Here is a 25578-nt window from a genome sequence, read left to right on the forward strand (position 1 = left end):
TTTTCCTCTAGCGTGTTATATAGGTTTTAGTGCATGTAAATGGTCTGCAAAGGCTCAAATCCCTCCAGAGAGAGTTTCTCTTAACATTAAAGCCTGTATACATGTCAGAGTAACGGCACAACATACAAATATGACCTGAACATGAGCAGCTATTGGCCCATTACATGTGTTCAGCCACTAGATGGCAACAAACAGTCTAATATAAACTATTATTTATTTAACAAATCTTTCTCTGACACAGTTCAAACATTCAACTTTCAAAAGGTTTTATTTGCCAACACGACCACAATGCTATGTACAAAATCCATCAAGATTTGTATTAATGGTTTTCCAACAGCCCTGCATACTTATAATGAAAAAGCAGCACCAACGTCTTTTTCTTGATATTTAAAAGCAGATCGTCAGAATCACATTATTGCATAAACACATCAACGTTTCCCAGCATTACTCACATATACCACAATACACAACACCTGCCAATTCTGTTTCTGTTATTCCTCACTATCGTCTCTCGCTTCTGTCATTTACAGACGTACACTTACCATATGTCTTTTTGACATTTTAAAGTACATTAAAAAATAAAGATACCTTTAACCTCTGGGTGTCATGTCATACACTTACACCTTAGTATCCCTAAGTCTTTTCTTAACACTGATTGATCAACATACAGCAGTTTTTTAATCTTACCTTTCTTTGGTTATAGCATTTGAGAACTACAAAAGAATACAGCAATATTAGCGTCACAATACACGTGATAAGAAACTGAATCAGTGTAAATACTAAAGGAAAAACTGCTTTCTCAAACACTAAATTCTCATGTGGTTCAAACAGCAGTGGTTTCATGTTGAGCTTATTCAAAGTGTTCATGACACACGGTGGTTATTAAAGGTCCCCTATCATACTGTTTTTCATCAATATATCACAGGTCTCAGATATATACAGAACATGTCTCTGATTGGCTGAAACACCAAAAAGATCGTTGCAGCATTACCCATAATCCCCTCTGTTTCAGCCCTGTTTCCAAAGTGCTGATTCTCTGTCTGTTACTTTAGATGAAAATAAGGAGCCCCTCCCCACGCCCCTCTGAGAGACATTTGGTTACAAAGAACTCAATGGTGCTCTAGGAGGAGATTCAGGTGATAAGGTGGGGGGGGGGGGGGGGGGGGGGGGTTACCTTGGGGTACATGTTGATGTAGAAGAGACATGGAAAAAGTGGATTCTGCATAATAGGTGACCTTTAATGTATAATCTCCTCTGATACAGAGTTACTCGAACGTCTTCAGGTGGTTGTACAGAGACTGGACGTAGGTGAACACACACATCGCGTCCGGCCTGTCGCCCATCACCAGCATGTCGTCGACCTCGATCAGACGCAGACAGTCCGCCTGCTTCCTGAAACGCACAATAAATAAAGTGTAAATACTCTAAAGGTTTCACCGGTTCCTGCAGAAAGACAACAGAATTGCTCACATTAAGTTACAATTGATATGTAAATATGTAACCTAAAATATGAGTTAGTGATGTGTGATGATTGTCTATCTATTCAAGTTACCTATATGTTAAATAAAAAAATCTTAATCTTTAAATGTTCTGTTCATTTCCTAAAATATCTACACATTTTAAGGAAACAATTATTTCAAAGATACCTTAGATTTCGAAAAAAAGTTCCCTATTTTTTGTTAGATAAATAAATTACTTATTTTTAAAAACGATGTAATTGAAAAGAAATCGACTAATATTTAATTGAAAATAACGGACATTATTTATGATTCATATTTTGAAAAGATAACCCATATTAAAAAGAAAAAGTATTATTTGTATTGCTTTTTATATATCGTCTGTACATATATACTGTCGACCTTGAAATAAAGCAAATACATTTTAGCCTTGCGTTACTTTTTAACACCTTTCTGATTTGAATATCAAAAATACTCGCTCAGAAGAAACCAAACATTGGTTCCTTTAAAAGAAGAATTGTACTACCTTTACCATGAACTACTAATACTTATACTCATAGAACAGATACTCCAGAGTACTCACTCTGCGGTGGTGAAGGCCTGCTGCAGGTTCTGTTTGCGGTTCTTTGGTTCCAGCGTGTTGTAGTCAAAGTCCAGCGGGAAGAAGGAGTGAACGAGAGCGCAGAACGCCATCCCATCGCTCCAGCTGGACGAGAAGTTCTGTATATCGATGTTCTGAGAGAAAAAACAACATAAAAACAGCATCATATTTAATCTGATATATGGTTTATTCAGTTTCCTTTATAGACAGTTGAATACACAATTCTGATTGGTCTATTCTGACATTCCAGAGGTCTGCAATTTTCGCAAGCAGACCGTTGCTACGGGGAGCAGACTGTTGCTAAGGAGAGCAGGCCGTTGCTATAGAGAGCAGAGCGTTTCTAAAGAGAGCAGACCGTTGCTAAGGGGAACAGACCGTTGCTAAGGAGGATTAAGGGAATATGTCTGAACTAGGCTCAACCGTCCCCAGTAAAGAAAAAAGTGAATAAGAGAAGGAAAGAGGTTAAAAAACAGAGAGCTGGATGTCAGAGTAATTAGCAGAAGAAGACAGACAGGAAGTAAACACTAAAGGGAACAGCAGAAGAAGACAGACAGGAAGTAAACACTAAAAGGAACAGCAGAAAAGAGACAGGAAGTAAACACTAAAGGGAACAGCGGAAGAAGACATATAGGAAGTAAACACTAAAGGGAACAGCAGAAGAAGACAGACAGGAAGTAAACACTAAAGGGAACAGCAGAAGAAGACAGACAGGAAGTAAATACTAAAAGGAACAGCGGAAGACAGACAGGAAATAAACACTAAAGGGAACAGCAGAAGAAGACAGACAGGAAGTGAATACTAAAGGGAACAGCAGAAGACAGACAGGAAGTAAACACTAAAGGGAACAGCAGAAGAAGACAGACAGGAAGTAGACACTAAAGGGAACAGCAGAAGAAGACAGACAGGAAGTAAATACTAAAGGGAACAGCGGAAGACAGACAGGAAGTAAACACTAAAGGGAACAGCAGAAGAAGAGAGACAGGAAGTAAACACTAAAGGGAACAGCAGAAGAAGACAGACAGGAAGTAAACACTAAAGGGAACAGCAGAAGAAGACAGACAGGAAGTAAACACTAAAGGGAACAGCAGAAGAAGAAAGACAGGAAGTAAACACTAAAGGGAACAGCAGAAGAAGAAAGACAGGAAGTAAACACTAAAGGGAACAGCAGAAGAAGAAAGACAGGAAGTAAACACAAAAGGGAACAGCAGAAGAAAAAAGACAGGAAGTAAACACAAAAGGGAACAGCAGAAGAAGAAAGACAGGAAGTAAACACTAAAGGGAACAGCAGAAGAAGAAAGACAGGAAGTAAACACTAAAGGGAACAGCAGAAGAAGAAAGACAGGAAGTAAACACAAAAGGGAACAGCAGAAGAAAAACGGTAGTACGCAGTGGAACAGACCATTTTTTCTTAAGGAAGGCAACTCGACCATTTTTAAATCAATAATTTGAGTCAAGACTTTGGTTTATTTAGTACGAAGCTGTTATCGAGAAAATACTATTTGAATATGTGGAGTTTTACCTGATATCCGATGGTTTTGGAGCGGCACCACTCCAGCAGCATCTGTTTTATCCCGCTGGCGCTCGAAGGTCCGAAACTCTGAGAGCGCTTCAGCTTTGGTTTCGAATCCTTCGGTCTGTTCAACAGAAAGGAAAAATCAATGAAGGAAAACATGTCAGTGATATTGGATAAAATGGAAATCATTTTTTAAAGGTCCCCTATCATACTGTTTTTCATCAATATATCACAGGTCTCAGATATATCCACAGCCTGTCTCTGATTGGCTGAAACACCAAACAGATCATTGCAGCATTACCCATAATCCTCTCTGTTTCAGCCCTGTTTCCAAAGTGCTGATTCTCTGTCTGTTACTTTAGATGAAAATAAGGAGCCCCTCCCCACGCCCCTCTGAGAGACATTTGGTTACAAAGAACTCAATGGAGCTCTAGGAGGAGATTCAGGTGATAAGGGGGGGGCGGGGGGGGGGGGGGGGGGGGTTACCTTGGTTGCTAATTGGCTAATGGTTACACAAGCCAACACATCGTTATGACATCATAAAGTGGCCAACATCTGATCAGCTCATTTTCAGACAGGTTTTTATAGAAATGGATCAAAAAGAGAGAGAATCTTTGTTCCTGAAACTTTCAGAGTCTCTTTCCACAGAGGGGACACATGTTGATGTAGAAGAGACATCAAGAAGAGGGGACACATGTTGATGTAGAAGAGACATGAAGAAGAGGGGACACATGTTGATGTAGAAGAGACATGAAGAAGAGGGGACACATGTTGATGTAGAAGAGACATGAAGAAGAGGGGACACATGTTGATATAGAGGAGAAATGGAGAAGAGGGGACACATGTTGATGTAGAAGAGACATGAAGAAGAGGGGACACATGTTGATGTAGAGGAGACATGAAGAAGAGGGGACACATGTTGATGTAGAAGAGACATGGAGAAGAGGGGACACATGTTGATATAGAAGAGACATGAAGAAGAGGGGACACATGTTGATATAGAGGAGACATGGAGAAGAGGGGACACATGTTGATGTAGAAGAGACATGAAGAAGAGGGGACAAATGTTGATGTAGAAGAGACATGAAGAAGAGGGGACACATGTTGATGTAGAAGAGACATGAAGAAGAGGGGACACATGTTGATGTAGAAGAGACATGGAGAAGAGGGGACACATGTTGATGTAGAGGAGACATGGAGAAGAGGGGACACATGTTGATGTAGAAGAGACATGGAGAAGAGGGGACACATGTTGATATAGAGGAGACATGGAGAAGAGGGGACACATGTTGATGTAGAAGAGACATGAAGAAGAGGGGACACATGTTGATGTAGAAGAGACATGAAGAAGAGGGGACACATGTTGATGTAGAAGAGACATGGAGAAGAGGGGACACATGTTGATGTAGAGGAGACATGAAGAAAAGGGGACACATGTTGATGTAGAGGAGACATGGAGAAGAGGGGACACATGTTGATGTAGAAGAGACATGAAGAAGAGGGGACACATGTTGATGTAGAAGAGACATGAAGAAGAGGGGACACATGTTGATGTAGAAGAGACATGAAGAAAAGGGGACACATGTTGATATAGAGGAGACATGGAGAAGAGGGGACACATGTTGATGTAGAAGAGACATGAAGAAGAGGGGACACATGTTGATGTAGAGGAGACATGAAGAAGAGGGGACACATGTTGATTTAGAAGAGACATGGAGAAGAGGGGACACATGTTGATGTAGAAGAGACATGAAGAAGAGGGGACACATGTTGATGTAGAAGAGACATGGACAAGAGGATTTTGCACAATAGGTGACCGTTAAATGCTGAACTCACTTAATGGGCTCGGAGTTCATTCTCTCAAAAAGCGCCCGCTTGGCCTGAGCGCTGTTAGAGCGAGGCAGCGTTTGAGATTTCATTAAATCCTGTTTAAACTCAACGCCTGGCGCCTTATTCACCTTCCTGAGGACAAACAGAGGACAACATAAACAATGACATGTGAACTGAGGCTGCAGGCAGGCTTTAAAGAGGCCCTATAGTTCTGCTAGTATTAATCTAACATTAGTCATGACTACGTGTTTATCGGCACAACTCACTTGTCCAAACTCGGTGAGAAACCAGGTTTGATGATTGATTTGGAGGGAAGTAATTTTTCTACAGAAACAGAAAACAATCAAAGTGAATAGAGAGATTATTATTATTATTATTATATGTATTATTATATATCTTTTCGGAACAGGGACCATGCATACAAATACATTAATGTCCCAAAAACAGAAGAGATGCCAGATTATAGCAAAAAAGCTCATTTCCATTTGATGGCAGAAGATAAATTCAAAGAGTAAAAATAACCCAAATAATGTAAAATATCCTGCATTCAAAGCTACAACAACAACAACAACAACAACAACAACAACAAAAGGACATACTTTTAAACGCTGTTGTTGCTTTAATAAATGTAAAGTGTATCTTTACGGTGCGTCCACACAGCAGCGTGCATTGAAGCTTGCCGGTGAGCGTGTCTGGCGTGCGACCAACAACCAATCACATGAATCTCCCGCCCCAGACACACAAGCACGCGGTTTGATTGGCTAGAGCTTGGACTGGCATATGATTCGATTGGCTGACGCCTCCGTCGAGGCGGCAAAAGTGGAACGGAGCCTACACACGGAGGCGTGCGTTGCCGCTTCAACGCTCCTGCCCATTCACTTTGAATGGGGTGACATCACGATTCGCCGAACTGCATTGTGGGAGCAAAGTGTAGTTTCTCTCGCGGTGCTCGCTGCAAAAGTAAAGCAATGTTCTACTTTATAGTCCAAGCTCTAGCCAATCAAACCGCGTGCTTGTGTGTCTGGGGCGGGAGATTCATGTGATTGGTTGTTGGTCGAGTTTCAGCCCCCCCCGCCGGCAAGCGACAACGCACGCCGCCGTGTGTAGGAGCCGGAACATTGCTCTACTTTTGCAGCGAGCACCGCGAGAAGCTACGCTTTGCTCCTACAATGCAGTTCGGCGAATCGTGACGTCACCCCATTCAAAGTGAATGGCCAGAAGCGTTGAAGCGGCAACGCACGCCGCCGTGTGTAGGGGCCGTCAGTGTGTTTTACCTGCAGGCTGAGGGAAGCTCACACTCCTCTTCAGACTGGGACTGGGGGTCTTGAGAACTGGTACTAAATGAATGAGAAGAAAATGATTTATTATTAATTAGAAAGACACAAAAAAAAGTAACAAATGTAAAAGTGGCAAATGTTGGAAAACAGATAATTAAAAATATAGATAATTTTAAACCCTTTTAAAAAATATTATTGACTTAGTTTATCAAAACATGTATAAATAAAACAAGAAAAAGAAACAAGCTTAACTTTTAAAACCTTAAATGAAAAGCAGTTATTTTACCTGAAAAAAATAATAAGAATAATATATGTCAAAAATTGTAATAAGTATTATCAAATAATCATTGAAATACAATTCGAATTAGCCTTAAATCAAAATGTATTTTTAAATACAAATATATTTGTATTTGTACTTCGAGCGATAGAATTACTAACAAAGCACTTATATACTAATAAAGGGCTGGCTTATCTAAAGCCAGTTGAGCAGCACTTGAAATGTTTGGCTCTAAACCTGATGTACTTATATGATTCTGCTTTCTTCAAGGTTGTATCTTCCTGGACAAATGTATTTATTGTAAGTTGCTTTGGAAAGCGTCAGCTAAATGTAATGTATTAAAAATGAAAACAATTATTTTTCATTATTTAATTTTAAAGGCTCAAACATCTTTTTTTTAATAATACGTGAGCCTCAAACATAGACCGGGACCTTTTTTCCAGAGACAGATCCCCAGTTGAACTCACATCTCTTAAAGGGATATTCCCCCGGCTTTACGCTAGACTCCTTAGAAGCTGGGAGACTTGAAGAAGATACAGCAGGTGATGAAGATGATACAGCAGGTGATGAAGATGATACAGCAGGTGATGAAGATGATACAGCAGGTGAAGAGGATACAGCAGGTGAAGAGGATACAGCAGGTGATGAAGAAGCAGGTGATGAAGATGTTTCAACAGGTAAGGAAGATGATACAGCAGGTGAAGACTCTGTGTTGGGTTTGCTCATGGCCGAAAGAGGAAGTTGTGTTTTGGGTTCCACGACGTCTGAAGAGATAAAACACAAAAACTAAATTTCCCATGTTTTGATGCATCTTTCGGAAGATATATGTGCAGCAGAGATAAGTACACACATCCTTTACTCAAGTAGAAGTACAGATACTGGTGTTTAAAAATACTCTGGTAGAAGTAGAAGTACTGACTAAACTTCTTTACTCAAGTCAAAGTAAAGAGGCTTTGAAATGTACTTCAGTAAAAAGTACCCATAACTAGCAGCTGTTTTAAAGAGTACCTGACCTCCCTTTATATTAATAGAACAATAATGTCATTGTTAGCTAATGAATGTTTCCATGGTGACCAACGGCAACATGACAACGTTTTCATTGGTCCCTCTTCTTTAGAGAAGACCAGGAAATGATGGATACACGGATCGTGTTCAAATCAATAGGCACGCAATGACTCTAAATAATAATGATCACGCCACCAAACACACATTCAGACTAAAGGAACCAGCCTGTTTGGAAAATGTGAGAAGTAGAAAGTAAAGGTATTTGTGTTCAACATGTAAGAAGTAGAAAGTACAGGTATTAGTGTTCAACATGTAAGAAGTAGAAAGTACAGGTATTAGTGTTCAACATGTAAGAAGTAGAAAGTACAGGTATTTGAGTTCAACATGTGAGAAGTAGAAAGTACAGGTATTTGTGTTCAACATGTAAGAAGTAGAAAGTACAGGTATTTGTTTTCAACATGTAAGAAGTAGAAAGTACAGGTATTTGTTTTCAACATGTAAGAAGTAGAAAGTACAGGTATTTGAGTTCAACATGTGAGAAGTAGAAAGTACAGGTATTTGTGTTCAACATGTAAGAAGTAGAAAGTACAGGTATTTGTTTTCAACATGTAAGAAGTAGAAAGTACAGGTATTTGTTTTCAACATGTAAGAAGTAGAAAGTACAGGTATTTGAGTTCAACATGTGAGAAGTAGAAAGTACAGGTATTTGAGTTCAACATGTGAGAAGTAGAAAGTACAGGTATTTGAGTTCAACATGTAAGAAGTAGAAAGTACAGGTATTTGTGTTCAACATGTAAGAAGTAGAAAGTACAGGTATTTGTGTTCAAAGTGTAAGAAGTAGAAAGTACAGGTATTTGTGTTCAACATGTAAAAATTCAAAGTAAAAAGTCGTCAGAAAATTAAGTACTTTCTGATAATATAAAAATGTACTTAAGTACAGTAACAAAGTATTTGTACACCACTACTTCCAACCTCTGATGCGCAGTATGATATATTAAAGCATTGGCCTCACCTCGGTTGTATGGATATCCGCCTCTGTTCATGTTGGGGGATTCTGGGATTGCAGCAGGACTCAGATCAGATTTGAGTGAAGTCTCAGAGGTGACTCTGGTCGAGGCGGTGACAGCATGATGTACCAAACCCTGGGAAACTGATCCAGACTGATCCTGAGACATCGCAGACCTCAGCTCCTTCGCTACAGACGCAGCTGAAAAAAAGAGGATGATACAGAAGAAATACTGGGTAAGATAAGGAAGAAATTAACACAAAAAGACAAACAGAAAATGACAACGTTTCTCAAGAAAGTCGGTTTGTTTTGGACTCCTTTGTTTACTTCCGGATCATGGTGACATCAGTATATAACACTTGTGCTTCTATTGGTTAGTGCTCCAACACATTGTACGTAATAGGCTAAGGGGCAGGACATCTCTAAGCGGTTGACCAATCACTACAGGGCCGGCCAGCGAACCAATCAGAGCAGACTGGGCTCTGGTTTCAGACAGAGGGTGAAAAGAGGTGCTGCGGCACAGACAGTATGAGACAAATAAAGAGCTTTTTGAACATTAAAGCATGGAGACATGTAGAGACACTACATACTGATATACACCTGAACATCAGCAGGAGAGGACTCTTTAAAGTAGAGACACTACATACTGATATACACCTGAACATCAGCAGGAGAGGACTCTTTAAAGTAGAGACACTACATACTGATATACACCTGAACATCAGCAGGAGAGGACTCTTTAAAGTAGAGACACTACATACTGATATACACCTGAACATCAGCAGGAGAGGACTCTTTAAAGTAGAGACACTACATACTGATATACACCTGAACATCAGCAGGAGAGGACTCTTTAAAGTAGAGACACTACATACTGATATACACCTGAACATCAGCAGGAGAGGACTCTTTAAAGTAGAGACACTACATACTGATATACACCTGAACATCAGCAGGAGAGGACTCTTTAAAGTAGAGAAACTACAAACTGATATACACCTGAACATCAGCAGGAGAGGACTCTTTAAAGTAGACACACTACATACTGATATACACCTGAACATCAGCAGGAGAGGACTTTTTAAAGTAGAGACACTACATACTGATATACACCTGAACATCAGCAGGAGAGGACTCTTTAAAGTAGAGACACTACATACTGATATACACCTGAACATCAGGAGGAGAGGACTCTTTAAAGTAGAGACACTACATACTGATATACACCTGAACATCAGCAGGAGAGGACTCTTTAAAGTAGAGACACTACATACTGATATACACCTGAACATCAGCAGGAGAGGACTCTTTAAAGTAGAGACACTACATACTGATATACACCTGAACATCAGCAGGAGAGGACTCTTTAAAGTAGAGACACTACATACTGATATACACCTGAACATCAGCAGGAGAGGACTCTTTAAAGTAGAGACACTACATACTGATATACACCTGAACATCAGCAGGAGAGGACTCTTTAAAGTAGATACACTACATACTGATATACACCTGAACATCAGCAGGAGAGGACTCTTTAAAGGAGAGACACTACATACTGATATACACCTGAACATCAGCAGGAGAGGACTCTTTAAAGTAGAGACACTACATACTGATATACACCTGAACATCAGCAGGAGAGGACTCTTTAAAGTAGAGACACTATATACTGATATACACCTGAACATCAGCAGGAGAGGACTCTTTAAAGTAGAGACACTACATACTGATATACACCTGAACATCAGCAGGAGAGGACTCTTTAAAGTAGAGACACTACATACTGATATACAGCTGAACATCAGCAGGAGAGGACTCTTTAAAGTAGAGACACTACATACTGATATACACCTGCACATCAGCAGGAGAGGACTCTTTAAAGTAGAAACACTACATACTGATATACACCTGCACATCAGCAGGAGAGGACTCTTTAAAGTAGAGACACTAAATACTGATATACACCTGAACATCAGGAGGAAAGGACTCTTTAAAGTAGAGACACTACATACTGATATACACCTGAACATCAGCAGGAGAGGACTCTTTAAAGTAGAGACACTACATACTGATATACACCTGAACATCAGCAGGAGAGGACTCTTTAAAGTAGAGACGCTACATACTGATATACACCTGAACATCAGCAGGAGAGGACTCTTTAAAGTAGAGACACTACATACTGATATACACCTGAACATCAGCAGGAGAGGACTCTTTAAAGTAGAGACACTACCTACTGATATACACCTGAACATCAGCAGGAGAGGACTCTTTAAAGTAGAGACACTACATGCTGATATACACCTGAACATCAGCAGGAGAGGACTCTTTAAAGTAGAGACACTACATACTGATATACACCTGAACATCAGCAGGAGAGGACTCTTTAAAGTAGAGACACTACATACTGATATACACCTGAACATCAGCAGGAGAGGACTCTTTAAAGTAGAGACACTACATGCTGATATACACCTGAACATCAGCAGGAGAGGACTCTTTAAAGTAGAGACACTACATACTGATATACACCTGAACATCAGCAGGAGAGGACTCTTTAAAGTAGAAACACTACATACTGATATACACCTGAACATCAGCAGGAGAGGACTCTTTAAAGTAGAGACACTACATACTGATATACACCTGAACATCAGCAGGAGAGGACTCTTTAAAGTAGAAACACTACATACTGATATACACCTGAACATCAGCAGGAGAGGACTCTTTAAAGTAGAGACACTACATACTGATATACACCTGAACATCAGCAGGAGAGGACTATTTAAAGTAGAGACACTACATACTGATATACACCTGAACATCAGCAGGAGAGGACTCTTTAAAGTAGAGACACTACATACTGATATACACCTGAACATCAGCAGGAGAGGACTCTTTAAAGTAGAGACACTACATGCTGATATACACCTGAACATCAGCAGGAGAGGACTCTTTAAAGTAGAGACACTACCTACTGATATACACCTGAACATCAGCAGGAGAGGACTCTTTAAAGTAGAGACACTACATGCTGATATACACCTGAACATCAGCAGGAGAGGACTCTTTAAAGTAGAGACACTACATACTGATATACACCTGAACATCAGCAGGAGAGGACTCTTTAAAGTAGAAACACTACATACTGATATACACCTGAACATCAGCAGGAGAGGACTCTTTAAAGTAGAGACACTACATACTGATATACACCTGAACATCAGCAGGAGAGGACTATTTAAAGTAGAGACACTACATACTGATATACAGCTGAACATCAGCAGGAGAGGACTCTTTAAAGTAGAAACACTACATACTGATATACACCTGAACATCATCAGGAGAGGACTCTTTAAAGTAGAGACACTACATACTGATATACCCCTGAACATCAGCAGGAGAGGACTCTTTAAAGTAGAGACACTACATACTGATATACACCTGAACATCAGCAGGAGAGGACTCTTTAAAGTAGAGACACTACATACTGATATACACCTGAACATCAGCAGGAGAGGACTCTTTAAAGTAGAGACACTACATACTGATATACACCTGAACATCAGCAGGAGAGGACTCTTTAAAGTAGATACACTACATACTGATATACACCTGAACATCAGCAGGAGAGGACTCTTTAAAGGAGAGACACTACATACTGATATACACCTGAACATCAGCAGGAGAGGACTCTTTAAAGTAGAGACACTACATACTGATATACACCTGAACATCAGCAGGAGAGGACTCTTTAAAGTAGAGACACTACATACTGATATACACCTGAACATCAGCAGGAGAGGACTCTTTAAAGTAGAGAGCCTACATACTGATATACACCTGAACATCAGCAGGAGAGGACTCTTTAAAGTAGATACACTACAGACTGATATACACCTGAACATCAGCAGGAGAGGACTCTTTAAAGTGGAGACACTAACTTCTAGAGACACTCACCTGATGGAGCTTCTGCAATATGGGACTGGGCGGCTTTCAGACCCTCTTTGATCAACATGGCGGTGACTTGAAGATGGGGCAGGGGTTCATCAACAACTGAAGTTTCTTTTGGTTCTTTGGGGGAAGAAAATAAAATCGTTTATTAAAGTAAATTCAACAGCTTACAGAAGGCTCCCAGTGTCAGAATAATTTAAAGAAAGAGTTTCCTGATCCTTCACGTGAACTCTGAAACAGCTATAAATGCCTCAAGCATTAATACACAACATGTTAACGACTTCAAATCTGACAAACACACCGAACACGTTGGTAAAACAATGATTTCTAAACGCAAATGCACTCATGGCTTCAGAAGGTTTTAGTATATGAATGTCCATCAATAGACTGTATGTAAAAATATATCTTAGATTGAGTTATATAGAGTACACATACATATCTCTGTCCATATGAAGTAACCACTCTGAGAACCTCACTTTCTTTTTGGAACAATTGGAATTATTGCTTGATTGCTAGGAAGTTTGAGAACGTTTTAAAATACCAGCCGACCTTTTCTGAGAATTAGGGATCAAGGAACACGTTGTTAAAAAAATGATTTATAAACGCAAATGCCCTCTTACTGTAGTCTCAGAAGGATATAGTATATGAATGTACATGAATAGACTGTTTATACAAATATAGGAGTCAAGTACAGGAAATGATGTACGTTATCTAAGATCTGTGAATTTATAATTAGTTTTAGTTTATTTATTTATAGTGTCGTGGACAGTCCCCATCAATGAAATGTCACAAAAACAGTAAATGCTCATTTCCAGCTGTTGTCCCCGGCCAGATGGTAATAGACACCCTTCAAATTACAATATATCCACAACATTCGTTATAAGAAAATATATAAAATAAAATCAAGAATAAGAGGGGATAAAAGAGAATAATAAACAACACACGTTACTACAGACAGAACATGTCATAAGGGTTTGGAAAATCTCTTTTGTTGGTTTTCTTGCAATTAAAACACGTAGATCTTAGAAGCTCTTGTCTCCGGTCTCTTTCTTGAGTTATCCAGAATATATCCAGTCGAGTTACACATTTAGTCGGCCTCAGAAGACACAACCATTTCTGCCATGTGGAGATTCAAACTCAAGCTCTTGATCCAATATAGGCACCAAAACCAAAGGATAAACTGAATGGACTGACCAGGCATGTTGAGGGTTTCCACGTTGGACTGCAGAGAGTTGTTTATTCCAGAAGACTCTGTGGTGTGTTTAGTGAGAGACCGGTGGGACTGGGAAACAACTTCAACGACCTCTGACTCCACTGATGAGCTCTCTGAGAACCAAACAGAATCAAAAGTGAGGTCAACTCGTCAGATTACTCATGAGAAATGTAAAATGTTCCACCTACCTGCGTTCCCATTTTCCTGGAAAGCAACATGTCTTTCTCCCTTTGATTCAGTGCCCTGTTCAAAACAAAATGTATTATTAATCTTTCCAGGAATCAAACCAGGACATCCACACACTGGTAGGTGTAAGGGAAACTTCTGCAGCGATGGAGAGTCAGGACTCAGAGAGACACGAGGAGAGTTGGAGCTTTGATGTCAAACACTGATGTTTATTACAAGTATCGGCCGAAGAATTTCACATCACAAGTCACACAGCCAGAGGTTCTGACTGCACGGGTGGGTTGCCACGTCAAATCTGACCAGCCTCTCTCTCAATAGACCTGTTAACTAGTTTACAGAGAGTTAATCAACAGCTGGGAACACTGGAGACATCCCCAACATCTGGACATACTGAATCACTTGCCTGACTCTTAGGCTCTGTGACCGAGAGTTGACCGGTCATACAACGGAGAATGAGTGCAGCAGCACATTCTTTAAAGGAGATAACGAGTTAAATATCTTAGGAGTAAGACAGAATTATTCCCTCACAGTAGGGTTAGTCAAAGCCTCAAAGGAACTCGGAGTTAACGGAGGAACGATGTGAAACCACCATCCATCACCTATGAAGAAGTAGATCCATAATTAACTTGCCTGCTTTTTGTCGGCAGGATTTCCAACAAAACCACTGGCGCAATTTTCATAACATTTGGTGGAGGGGTGTAGCGAGGGTAGAGGCAGAACGCATTCAATTTTGGGGAATTCTGACGGAACTTATTTGAGGGAATTCTGCCTTTTGGGGGAAAATCTGACTTTTTCCGAATTCTGACTTTTTTTTCTAATTCTTTTTTCCTAGAACTCAAAAATAATAAACCCTTTTGGTCCGATGTCAATTCAAATTGTGGCCCTAAGGGAAGTGGAAGTTATAAAATGCTGTTAACGGAAGAACGATGTGATAAGCTAACATCATCCACCTGTGAAGCAAAAGATCCCTAATTAGAGAACTCGTCTGTCAGATTGATTTCAGACGAAACCACCGGCCCAATCTTCACACAATTTGGTGGAAGGATGTAGCGAGAGTAAAGGCAGAACATATTACATTTTGGGCTTGATCATCTTGGTCAATCATTAGATATTTCATTTTTTCCCTTTTTGTTAATTTCTCAATATAATTCATTCGCGGAGTTCTGCGTCCTCAAAGCTCGACTTGTAGTGTTGTGAAAGTCTTCCTGGCTCGGGAACACCGTAGTAATTTGAATTATAGTCAATAAGAGCGACTTCCCAATCATCCATGGGAAGCTGCTTCCTTGGTAATTGGTAATAGTTAAAGGTTTTATGTAATTTTAGGGTCCCAATGAGGTTCTGACTGATAACTAATTCAACTTCAATCGCCTCTGCTAGATTTGTGGACATTTGCCTGACGGTAAATGTAAATAGCTTAATGTAAAAGTGTGAGGGGGCTGTCGGCTAGTTTAACAAAAACATGTTTTGTATGATTTAAAACCCAGTGTAGAATCACAACAAACATGGAGAAAGACTGTGTTAGGAATTGTTTGCTTTTCCAGCCATTAGCCAGGGAGTTAAATTAGTTAGTCTGTTTGAGTCTATTTCTACATCTGTCTTAGCAACATCACTCATCGAATGGCTCACAACAAACAAAGATGCTTTCTTTTGTCTGTCAGGCTGCTGTGGAGCTAAAATGTATTTCAGGCCTCTATCCTCTGTGTGTGTGTGTGTGTGTGTGTGTGTGTGTGTGTGTGTGTGTGTGTGTGTGTGTGTGTGTGTGTGTGTGTGTGTGTGTGTGTGTGTGTGTGCGTGTGTGTGTGTGTGTGTGTGTGTGTGTGTGTGTGTGTGTGTGTGTGTGTGTGTGTGTGTGTGTGTGTGTGTGTCTAAATGTGTGATGTTCAGCTGTTAACGGCTGAAAGCTGCTCCTTTAATGACAGCTGTGGCCGACAAACCCGTGTTCTCACTGAGCAGCTATTTTAAATTCTGCAATCAGTCCCTTTGCAGGAGTTCCGCTCCGCTCTCCTTACCTCCCAATATAGACCCAAATGGATGCTTTGGAAATCTGGGAGTTAGCCTTTTCAAACAGCACCTCGATATATCTTGGCCTGTATTTGCCCCTTAAACACCCCCCCCCCATGCCTTCTGCTCTGATTTGATTAGAAATCCAGACTTTTTTGGGGGAATTCTAACTTTTTTTCTTCGAATCCTAACTATTTATTTGGTATTGTGACTTTTTCCGAGTCGGACTTGTTGGAATTCTACAAGAAATTCGGTTTTATAACTTTTTGTTTCGAATAATGACTTTTTGGGGTGAATTCTGGATGTTCCCCGAATTCTGACTTTTTCGTTTTTTTTTTTACTTTATTCGGAAGTCTGACTTTTTTTTGGGAATTCTGACTTTTTCCAAAATTCCTATTTTTGGAATTCTGAGAGCTTTTCGGTATTCTGACTTTATTCTTAGAACTCAAAAAGGATGATCACTTTGGCAGTTCTCGATTCAAGGAAGTGGAAGTTATGAAATGCTTCTCAGAGTCATTTAGGGGTTTTAGCTGCACCACCACAAGGCAACGAGCATCAGTGGTACTACGTCACATCTGAGGGCACTTTGCATTTGTGTTTGCTTCGTGGTAACACAGGACAACACCAGATGGGGTTAACGTTGACAAGTTTGAGGACAGCCTGTGATAAAAGGCTTTGGCACTAAGAATAACAAAAGAACATTCTGCTTTCCAGAGACACGCAGTGGTCTGGCAGCAAAGCAATAAAGACATTTCAGCCGGCCGTCAACTGGTCGTCAGGCGGGGATTATCACCGCGTTGATCTCTGGGCTCCATTATAGCCCCTGTAGGATCTCACAGTCTCACTCTCTCTGACCCGGTGATCCTCTCAACCCTGCCTGGGTTTACCTACACCTTATTTAGGCTCTTTCTTAGAAACATGCAAAGGGTTGGATACTGACAACAACGCTTTGTCTTTACCACTATGGACCAATGAACTGTTAAAGACACAGTTAAGGAATACCTCTTCCACCGTTACACTTGCAAATGTTCGATTTTTGCAATGTGAAATTCCCATTGAATTAATGTATTTGGCCTTCAAGTCCAAGTACACACTGCAAACAGCCCAATCACAATTTAAAGACTGAATATTGAAACACCCAAAACTGAATTTCAAACTAGAACCTCTAATAAAAACAGAAGCGAAAAGTGAAAAAAACATATTTTTCGTTCTGAAATAAAAGTCAGAATTTTGATTTTGAGACAGTCTGAGGGAAATAAAATCGGAATTTATTTTTTATTCTGACTTTTTTTCATGGATTTTGGATTTTTTAAATACCGAATATTGACTTTTTTTTCTCAGAACTCAGAAAAAAACATCTCTTTTGGTCAGATCTAAATGCAATTTTTGCAGGATTCATTCCTACACCCCTCTACGGCAGCAAGCATCTTGTGGTTATTTATTTTGCATTGATTTCTGATTAGTGGCAACAAATTGGGATGACAGTGCCAAAGTCTTCAGACAGTCTGTGATCGAATCATGATGTTGCAGTGAGTAGTTTAAGAATAACAGAAGATAGGACAGAAAAGTAAGTAATGCAAAGTACTTTTTGATGTGCTCCAAAGGTCAAGGTTCAAATGACAGCGTCTGACCACCCTTATTAACACTTGGACCCCCCAAAGAGTTCAAACCAACATGTCAGTGGGGTTGAACCTTTCATTATTAAAGTTTAATACATCCTTATTACCTGCAATAGTCTGGAAGACTCTTTCTCTTTCGAGTTTGGACACCCCTAAAGTGGACCATACCATCTCAAAACCAATGGAGACGCTGTAGGTTAAGTAGCTCGTTATCTAGATAGATTAATACTCCTTATATTCTTACGTTCAGAGTGTTCTGAATCGGATTGGATGTCTGCAGACATTACGTTGAAGAAGCTAATAAATGTAAGATTGTAAGACGTTATTAATTTCGGAGAAAACAGCTGGAGCGCGCTAGAATTTGGAAAAACACAGCCGGAAAAAATCTGCCACTTCCTTCCAGAGCCCCTCCTCCAACACACACGAACGAGCACATGACCAATGAGGGCACGAGATCAGTTTGTGCACAGATGGAAGGCTGACAGGCAGGTAGGCCATCCAGTTACTTTAGCCGGCTCAGATGATTGGTCGTGCTTGTTACAGCGCTACGGCTTCAACAGATGATATTTATTATGGATTTTTTGTCAAAGCACTTCAGATATTCATTGCTATCCGGATGTTAAGAGCATTCCATGGAATATAACAACAAGTGTATCTCGAGCCGGTTTCTCAAACTTACCTACCCCACCTTTAACTGAAGCAAGCATCTTTCCTGTACTGGGCGAAGAAGTGGACCCCTCTGATTGTCATTGTAGGATTCAGACTCTTTGACAAAGTTACTCAAATTGATTGGGAAACCTCCCCCTACCAACCAATGGACCTCAATAAAGGTTAACCATTACTCACTGCACTTCAGACCCCAACCCTAACTGATCTAATATATCATATCATTCCATTGACTTGACTATTCTTGCACTATTTCTATTTTATTTGTATTTACTTGCACACCTCAAAACATTGTACTGCACTTTTGTATCTGTTCTGTCCGCTCTATGTCCTATAGGTTGCTCTGTTGGAGGAGCCTGAGACTTCAGTCGTTCATTAACATATCTACACTGTAACAAATGTGCAAATGACAATAAAGCCTTGAATCTTGAAACCCTAACACACCAGCCTTTTTTCATAAAACTGACCTAAAATGAACCCAAAGTATTAGATGATGGATCAGAGGTTTATCTCGGTGTTAAATCGTGGTACGTCAGAGTGTGTGTGTGGGGGGGGGGGGGGGGAGTACTTTAGGTGATTTAAGCGCAGAGGAATTTTGGCAGGGTTTGTATTTCATCGGGACAGCTGGCTGTCACTCTTAGGGGTGTGTGTTGGGGTATTATTGACCGGGACGTTGACGTATTTCAACTTTCCATCAGGAGATTTGAGACTCCGATTGGCTGGGAGGCAAGATTCCTGAAAGATTAGAGGATGGGGATTTAGTTTATACCTGTGTTCAGAGAGCAGGGTGGGAGGGTTACTTTAAAAATGTAATCTGTTGCAACTGACCTCGTCACTCATAAAACTGTCAACATGTTCTTTACCGTACTCATAATCATTCATAATATCAATAACGCTCTATAGTATAATCATATTGATTCTGTGGATAGTGTCTATTTCATTGTATATCTGTATCCATGGTGTATTCCATTTCTACACTGCTGTTCATAATGTGTATACCTCCTTATAGTGTTCATAGTGTAAATACTTCCCTTTGTTTATATCCGTCACGTGTGTCTATATATATATATATATATATATATATATATATATATATATACATATATATATATATATATATATATACTTTATATTGTAGTTAAAAAACTCTGCACTTTCTGCTTGTTTGCATTCCTGTCAGAGAGTCATAGACGTGTCATAAATAAACAATACGTGGACTGTGAAGCATGACGTGTGGTTTACTGTTCCTCTGTGTCAGGTGGTGACCATGCACTTCCAGAAATGCTTCTTCATCGTGTCATCCTCACCCGGAGCAAAGGGTAGCTTGTGAGGGACTGAATGCAGTGATAGTGGAGATCTGGATTTGTACTTGTGATCATTTGAAGCAAAGCGTTGCATCAAGTTGTTGGTACTTTGCATCGCTGCAGGATTACCCTCCAAATATTATTAGTATATCTGGAGAGCTTGCTTTAGACGGTTTGTTTTTCAGCAGTTACTGCAAAACTGCTGCCTGGATTTCAGCGGTGGGAAGTAACAAGTACATTTACTCAAGTATTGTACTGTCGTAAGTACAATTTTGAGATACTTGTACTTTACTTGAGTATTTATTTCATGCCACTGTGTACTCCTCTAAATCAGACTTTAGTTTCACCTGGAGTAAATCCACCAGCTACCCTGCAGTATACAAAGTCATTCAAACTAGCTGCACCTTTACCAGCTTTGAGAACACTTTCATGATCAATCATTATAAAACATATCATATCTATTATTCTGAAATGGACCAATCTGCACAACGACTACTTTTACTGTCGCTACTTTCACTATATTTTGATGATAATACTTTTCTACTTTTACTTGAGGAACATTTTGAACGCAGGACTTTAACTGTGACAGAGTATTCCTACACTCTGGGACTATTACTTTTACTCAACTACAAGATCTAAGTACTTCTATTTTTACTCAAGTACATGATCTGAGTACTTCTACTTTTACTCAAGTACAAGATCTGAGTACTTCTACTTTTACTCAATTACAAGATCTGAGTACTTCTACTTTTACTCAAGTACAAGATCTGAGTACTCCTACCACCTCTGCTGGATTTCAATGAAACTTGTCACGTGTCTCTTTCCAGATATGTTCAGGACGTTATGAAGTGTGCCGTTATTGGCTCCAAAGAGCTGCAGCCAGTCCCAAATCACAAACCCCAAAATACATGTGCCCTTTGGAGGACCTGCGGTCATAAAAGCTGTCTGAGCGCTGAGTGGGTGGTGGGGGGGGGGGGGGGGAATGCATGTGTGTGTGTGCGTGTGTGTGTGCGTGTGTGTGTGTGTGCGTGCGTGCGTGCGTGTGTGTGTGTGTGTGTGTGTGTGTGTGTGTGTGTGTGTGTGTGTGTGTGTGTGTGTGTGTGTGTGTGTGTGTGTGTGTGTGTGGTTTTTACCTTCAGTTTTGGTCAAATATAAGGATATACCTCCCGCAACGCTCTATATCCAAGATTCAAGATTCTAGATATTGTGATAGTTGGTCTGCATCGGACTTAATGATATGATACATGTCTATAATTCAGCAGGTGATGAAGAGGCGTTGGAGAAAACCACTGGAGTCAGAGGTTAGACGTATATCACAGTTTAATCCTGACTCCTCACATGGAGCTATTTGAGGAGCAGTTCCTGAGCACGGCTGATCTTCTGATGGTTTATTTGTGCCCCACATGAATTTGTTGTTTTACTGGTGGATACAACATGTGTTTATTTATGTTTGGGGTGAACACAGTGTACCGTGGTTTGGTGTTGGCTGAAGACAGAGTTTGGCTGAACTTAGTTAACCTCGGGAAAGGTGTTTGGAAAGACTGAGCTGCAAAGATTCAGATAAAAAAGATACAGCAACACGAGTGGCTGATTAAAATGTTGACATACTTGTCAACCCTCCCGATTTTCGTGGGAGACTCCCGATTTCATTGCCCTCTCCCGGTTTCCTCCCGGGGTCATATTTCTCCCGCATTTCTCCCGATTTCTGACAAAATCAGATTTACACACCACTGTTTCCACTCGAACTTTAATGTAGCTACACCATTGTTTGGTTTCCATGGTAACACGTCTCTTTAGTAGCGCGCGCAACTCAAAGTCTGAGAGGGTGAGGCAGATATTCACAGACAACAGAACAAGAATCGACAACTACTCTACTCTCTGCTCACTCCTTTCCTGAAAAATACAGGTCCAGCCCACACACATGCTCCATCAAGGACGGTGCTACAGGCCGCAAGGCAGTGCACTTACAACTACAGTAAGCAGAAGAGTTAATGTTAATCTAACAGCTCCGGCGATCCACTAGCACACACCCCCCCCCATTTTGCATTTTGAAATGCTCCCGATTTCTGAGGTCTAAAGGTTGGCAAGTATGACATCTGGTAACTTATCTTTTTGTCAATATTGCACGAAATATGAAATGTTTGTAATCGTGAGAACTTTCGACGGTTGTAAAAAATCTGCTAAGTAGTTATTTTAACCCACTGCAGTGTTTTGCAACCGGAGAAGCCTTCAATCACACGGATCTATCAATCAGACCGTGGAGAGTTGAATGTCAGTGTCTCATCGTATCTGGAGCAAAGAGGAGATAGTGAATGTGCCTATTTTCAAAGCCATGTTGTCGTCTATTGATATCGGTGATTTAGATGCGACTATTTTGGAGCCTCCTGAAGGAAAGTGGTGCATCATTAGAATCCACTGCATGATTATGTTAGCACTTTTATTATTACTTCTTCAAGGAGCTGATGGTTCAGTTTCTTGGTTTAAGTTTCAGCAGAATGTGCAACCACTTCCCTAAAAGGAATAATAACAAACGCTTTTCTTGAAACTCAAAGACACAGAGTAAACATTCAGAAAAACAACACACTTAAAATATATATAAGGTTTAGGGTTAGCCTTACTCTAACCCTTAACAAGGCCCGGGACCCCCAATGACACTTTACCTCAGCCACATCATAGACTCTGAATTACATTAATGCACACAATGTAAACAATATCTTGTTCATCTTAAAGGTCCCCTATCATACTGTTTTTCATCAATATATCACAGGTCTCAGATATATACAGAGCATGTCTCTGATTGGCTGAAACACCAAACAGATCATTGCAGCATTACCCATAATCCCCTCTGTTTCATCCCTGTTTCCAAAGTGCTGATTCTCTGTCTGTTACTTTAGATGAAAATAAGGAGCCCCTCCCCACGCCCCTCTGAGAGAGATTTGGTTACAAAGAACTCAATGGTGCTCTAGGAGGAGATTCAGGTGATAAGGGGGGGGGGGGGGGGGGGTTACCTTGGTTGCTGATTGGCTAATGGTTACACAAGACAAAACATCGTTATGACATCATAAAGTGGCCAAAATCTGATCAGCTCATTTTCAGACAGGTTTTTATAGAAATGGATCAAAAAGAGAGAGAATCTTTGTTCCTGAAACTTTCAGAGTCTCTTTCCACAGAGGGGACACATGTTGATGTAGAAGAGACATGAAGAAGAGGGGACACATGTTGATGTAGAAGAGACATGAAGAAGAGGGGACACATGTTGATGTAGAGGAGACATGGAGAAGAGGGGACACATGTTGATGTAGAAGAGACATGAAGAAGAGGGGACACATGTTGATGTAGAAGAGACATGAAGAAGAGGGGACACATGTTGATGCAGAAGAGACATGGAGAAGAGGGGACACATGTTGATGTAGAAGAGACATGAAGAAGAGGGGACACATGTTGATGCAGAAGAGACATGGAGAAGAGGGGACACATGTTGATGTAGAAGAGACATGAAGAAGAGGGGACACATGTTGATGCAGAACAGACAGGAAGAAGAGGGGACACATGTTGATGCAGAAGAGACATGGAGAAGAGGGGACACATGTTGATGTTGAAGAGACATGAAGAAGAGGGGACACATGTTGATGTAGAAGAGACATGAAGAAGAGGGGACACATGTTGATGTAGAAGAGACATGGAGAAGTGGATCTTGCATAATAGGAGACCTAGAAAGTGAGGACCGAAGCAGTACTCACGTTAGTATCAGCGTGTCTCTTTGCTCTCCATGGGGGCGGAGCTGGGTTGTTCGTTGAAGCAGAGTTCGAGCCTCCGCTGGACCCCCAAACCTCCGAACACATCGACTGGCTGCACTCGGATCTTCCCGCTCTTTCTTCTCTTTGTCCATTCTTTAAACTCTCCTCCTCGTTCTTCCTCTCCATCTGCATCCCGGCGATGCTCTCCACCAGCCGGCCGAGACCCTCCATCTTGGCTCTGAGCTGCTGGTTCTCTTCCTGAAGCCGGTTCACCGCCTCCACCAAAGGTCCGTTGGGAATAATCAGCTCTCCGATCCTCTTCTCGATGCGTTGCTTGAAGGCACTGACGTCAACGTGGACCTCTCTGATGGCGGCTTGTAACGTTGCTCTGAACTCAACTAGAGCCTCGCTTTCCATCACTTCCTGTCGACCTTCTGTGGGTTCATCCATGGCTTCAATGTTGTCGTTTGTTTCTAATCTGTGAAGCCCACTGAGACAAACGTGTTTTGTGATATTGGGCTCGATTTGATTCTTTAGAGACCCTCGCCAACCCCGAGATTCAAGTGGCCGAAATGGAGCTCGGAAACCAAAACCTTCTTTAGTTCCTTCTCTGTTCGACGCCCTTAAAAAGAGTTCTTGAGAACTTCCTCTAGTAGTTCCTTCCGTTAGATAAATCTGTGGTTTTCCATGCCAGTTTTCAGTAATTTTAAAGATGTAAACAGACTTTTAACGGACGTTTTGCAGCACGAAGATCCCTTGGCGGCAACTTTCCAATCTACCTCCATGGAGGACTTCTCCCAAAGTATGTATTCTCTCACGCCCTGCTCCCATCTGCTGGAAGTCAGAACAGGCGTTATTTATAAGCTGTGGAAAACTCATGCTGAGTGTCACTCGAAACAGATTACGTACTGCAGGGAAGGATCAGGTTCTCAGAGCAGGCGAGAGCTGATGGATGATCAAAGTAACCTTTCAGAGAGATCCAGTTTGAGTGGTGCATCTACTACTAGTGTGTGTGTGTGTGTGTGTGTGTGTGTGTGTGTGTGCGTGTGTGTGTGTGTGTGCGTGCGTGTGTGTGTGTGTGTGTGTGTGTGTGTGTGTGTGTGTGTGTGTGTGTGTGTGTGTGTATTTCCTGAATGCTTCCCCCGCTGAGTGTTTTTGTCTAAGGGCTATCTGTGTCTCCTGAGCTGAAGAGCAACAGGTTCGCTTCTGTATTTTGGGACAAAAAGGGGGTGGGGGAATATCAAAATGTAGAGGAGGGGGCCGTGTTATTGTCCTGTGTTTGTCTGGGTTACTGGAAGTCCATTCCAAAAGGTTTTATGGGTGTTTTTTATTATGAAACGGACACAATATAATATTTAATCTATTCTTAGACGTACTCCAGTCTTCAGAAATACATGTTATCTTAGTTTCAGGATCTTTCGAGCACCAAACACAACCAGAGTGTGGGGAAACTGAAATGATTGCCACCTTTAAATATAAAGACGTTTAGCTCTTGGAAGGTCTTTATAAAAGGTCTTCCATAACGCACATTCTTAAATTAAGAAAAATGTAAAAAGGATGTTGCCTTTTTACATTTGATTGATATTAAAGATGTTTTATTTGACTTGTATTTTTCATTCTATCATGAAATCTAATCATATTCTGGTATAATTAGTTTTTAAATTGTCATTCTGAGACAAATGTGTTGATTTAATGTAATTTCAAAAATGAAATCTATGGTATTCTTTTAAAGCCGGCTATTTAAATAGTACATTTAGACTTGTGCCAGTATACAGTATATTCTATCCACATATCAGTCCTGAGCCACAGCGCCTCCCAGTGGCCATGACTTCACATTACATCTTCAAAAACATCTAATGCACCATAACCAGACACTAAATAATACAAAAGAGGAAAAACAAAGTGAGAAGAAAATGTAGATATTCT

At 40.6% G+C, this 25578-nt stretch overlaps 1 protein-coding gene across 1 annotated transcript; it reads right to left on the reverse strand.

The window, feature by feature from the left end:
* Positions 1 to 245: 245 nt before the first annotated feature.
* On the reverse strand, positions 246 to 24656 carry LOC307019053 (uncharacterized protein). The gene is made up of 12 exons (XM_079649671.1): positions 23656 to 24656; positions 14328 to 14382; positions 14121 to 14252; positions 12933 to 13046; positions 8973 to 9167; positions 7423 to 7719; positions 6676 to 6738; positions 5668 to 5725; positions 5408 to 5533; positions 3578 to 3692; positions 2041 to 2192; positions 246 to 1392 (listed from the first exon to the last, which is right to left on the reverse strand). Exons 1-12 carry the CDS (start codon positions 24100 to 24102, stop codon positions 1266 to 1268), a joined length of 1881 nt encoding a protein of 626 aa, XP_079505797.1. The 5' UTR covers positions 24103 to 24656; the 3' UTR covers positions 246 to 1265.
* Between the last annotated feature and the right edge of the window lie 922 nt (positions 24657 to 25578).

This window comes from Notothenia rossii (genome assembly GCF_949606895.1).
Source record: "Notothenia rossii genome assembly, chromosome: 9".
In the NCBI taxonomy this organism is placed as follows: domain Eukaryota; kingdom Metazoa; phylum Chordata; class Actinopteri; order Perciformes; family Nototheniidae; genus Notothenia; species Notothenia rossii.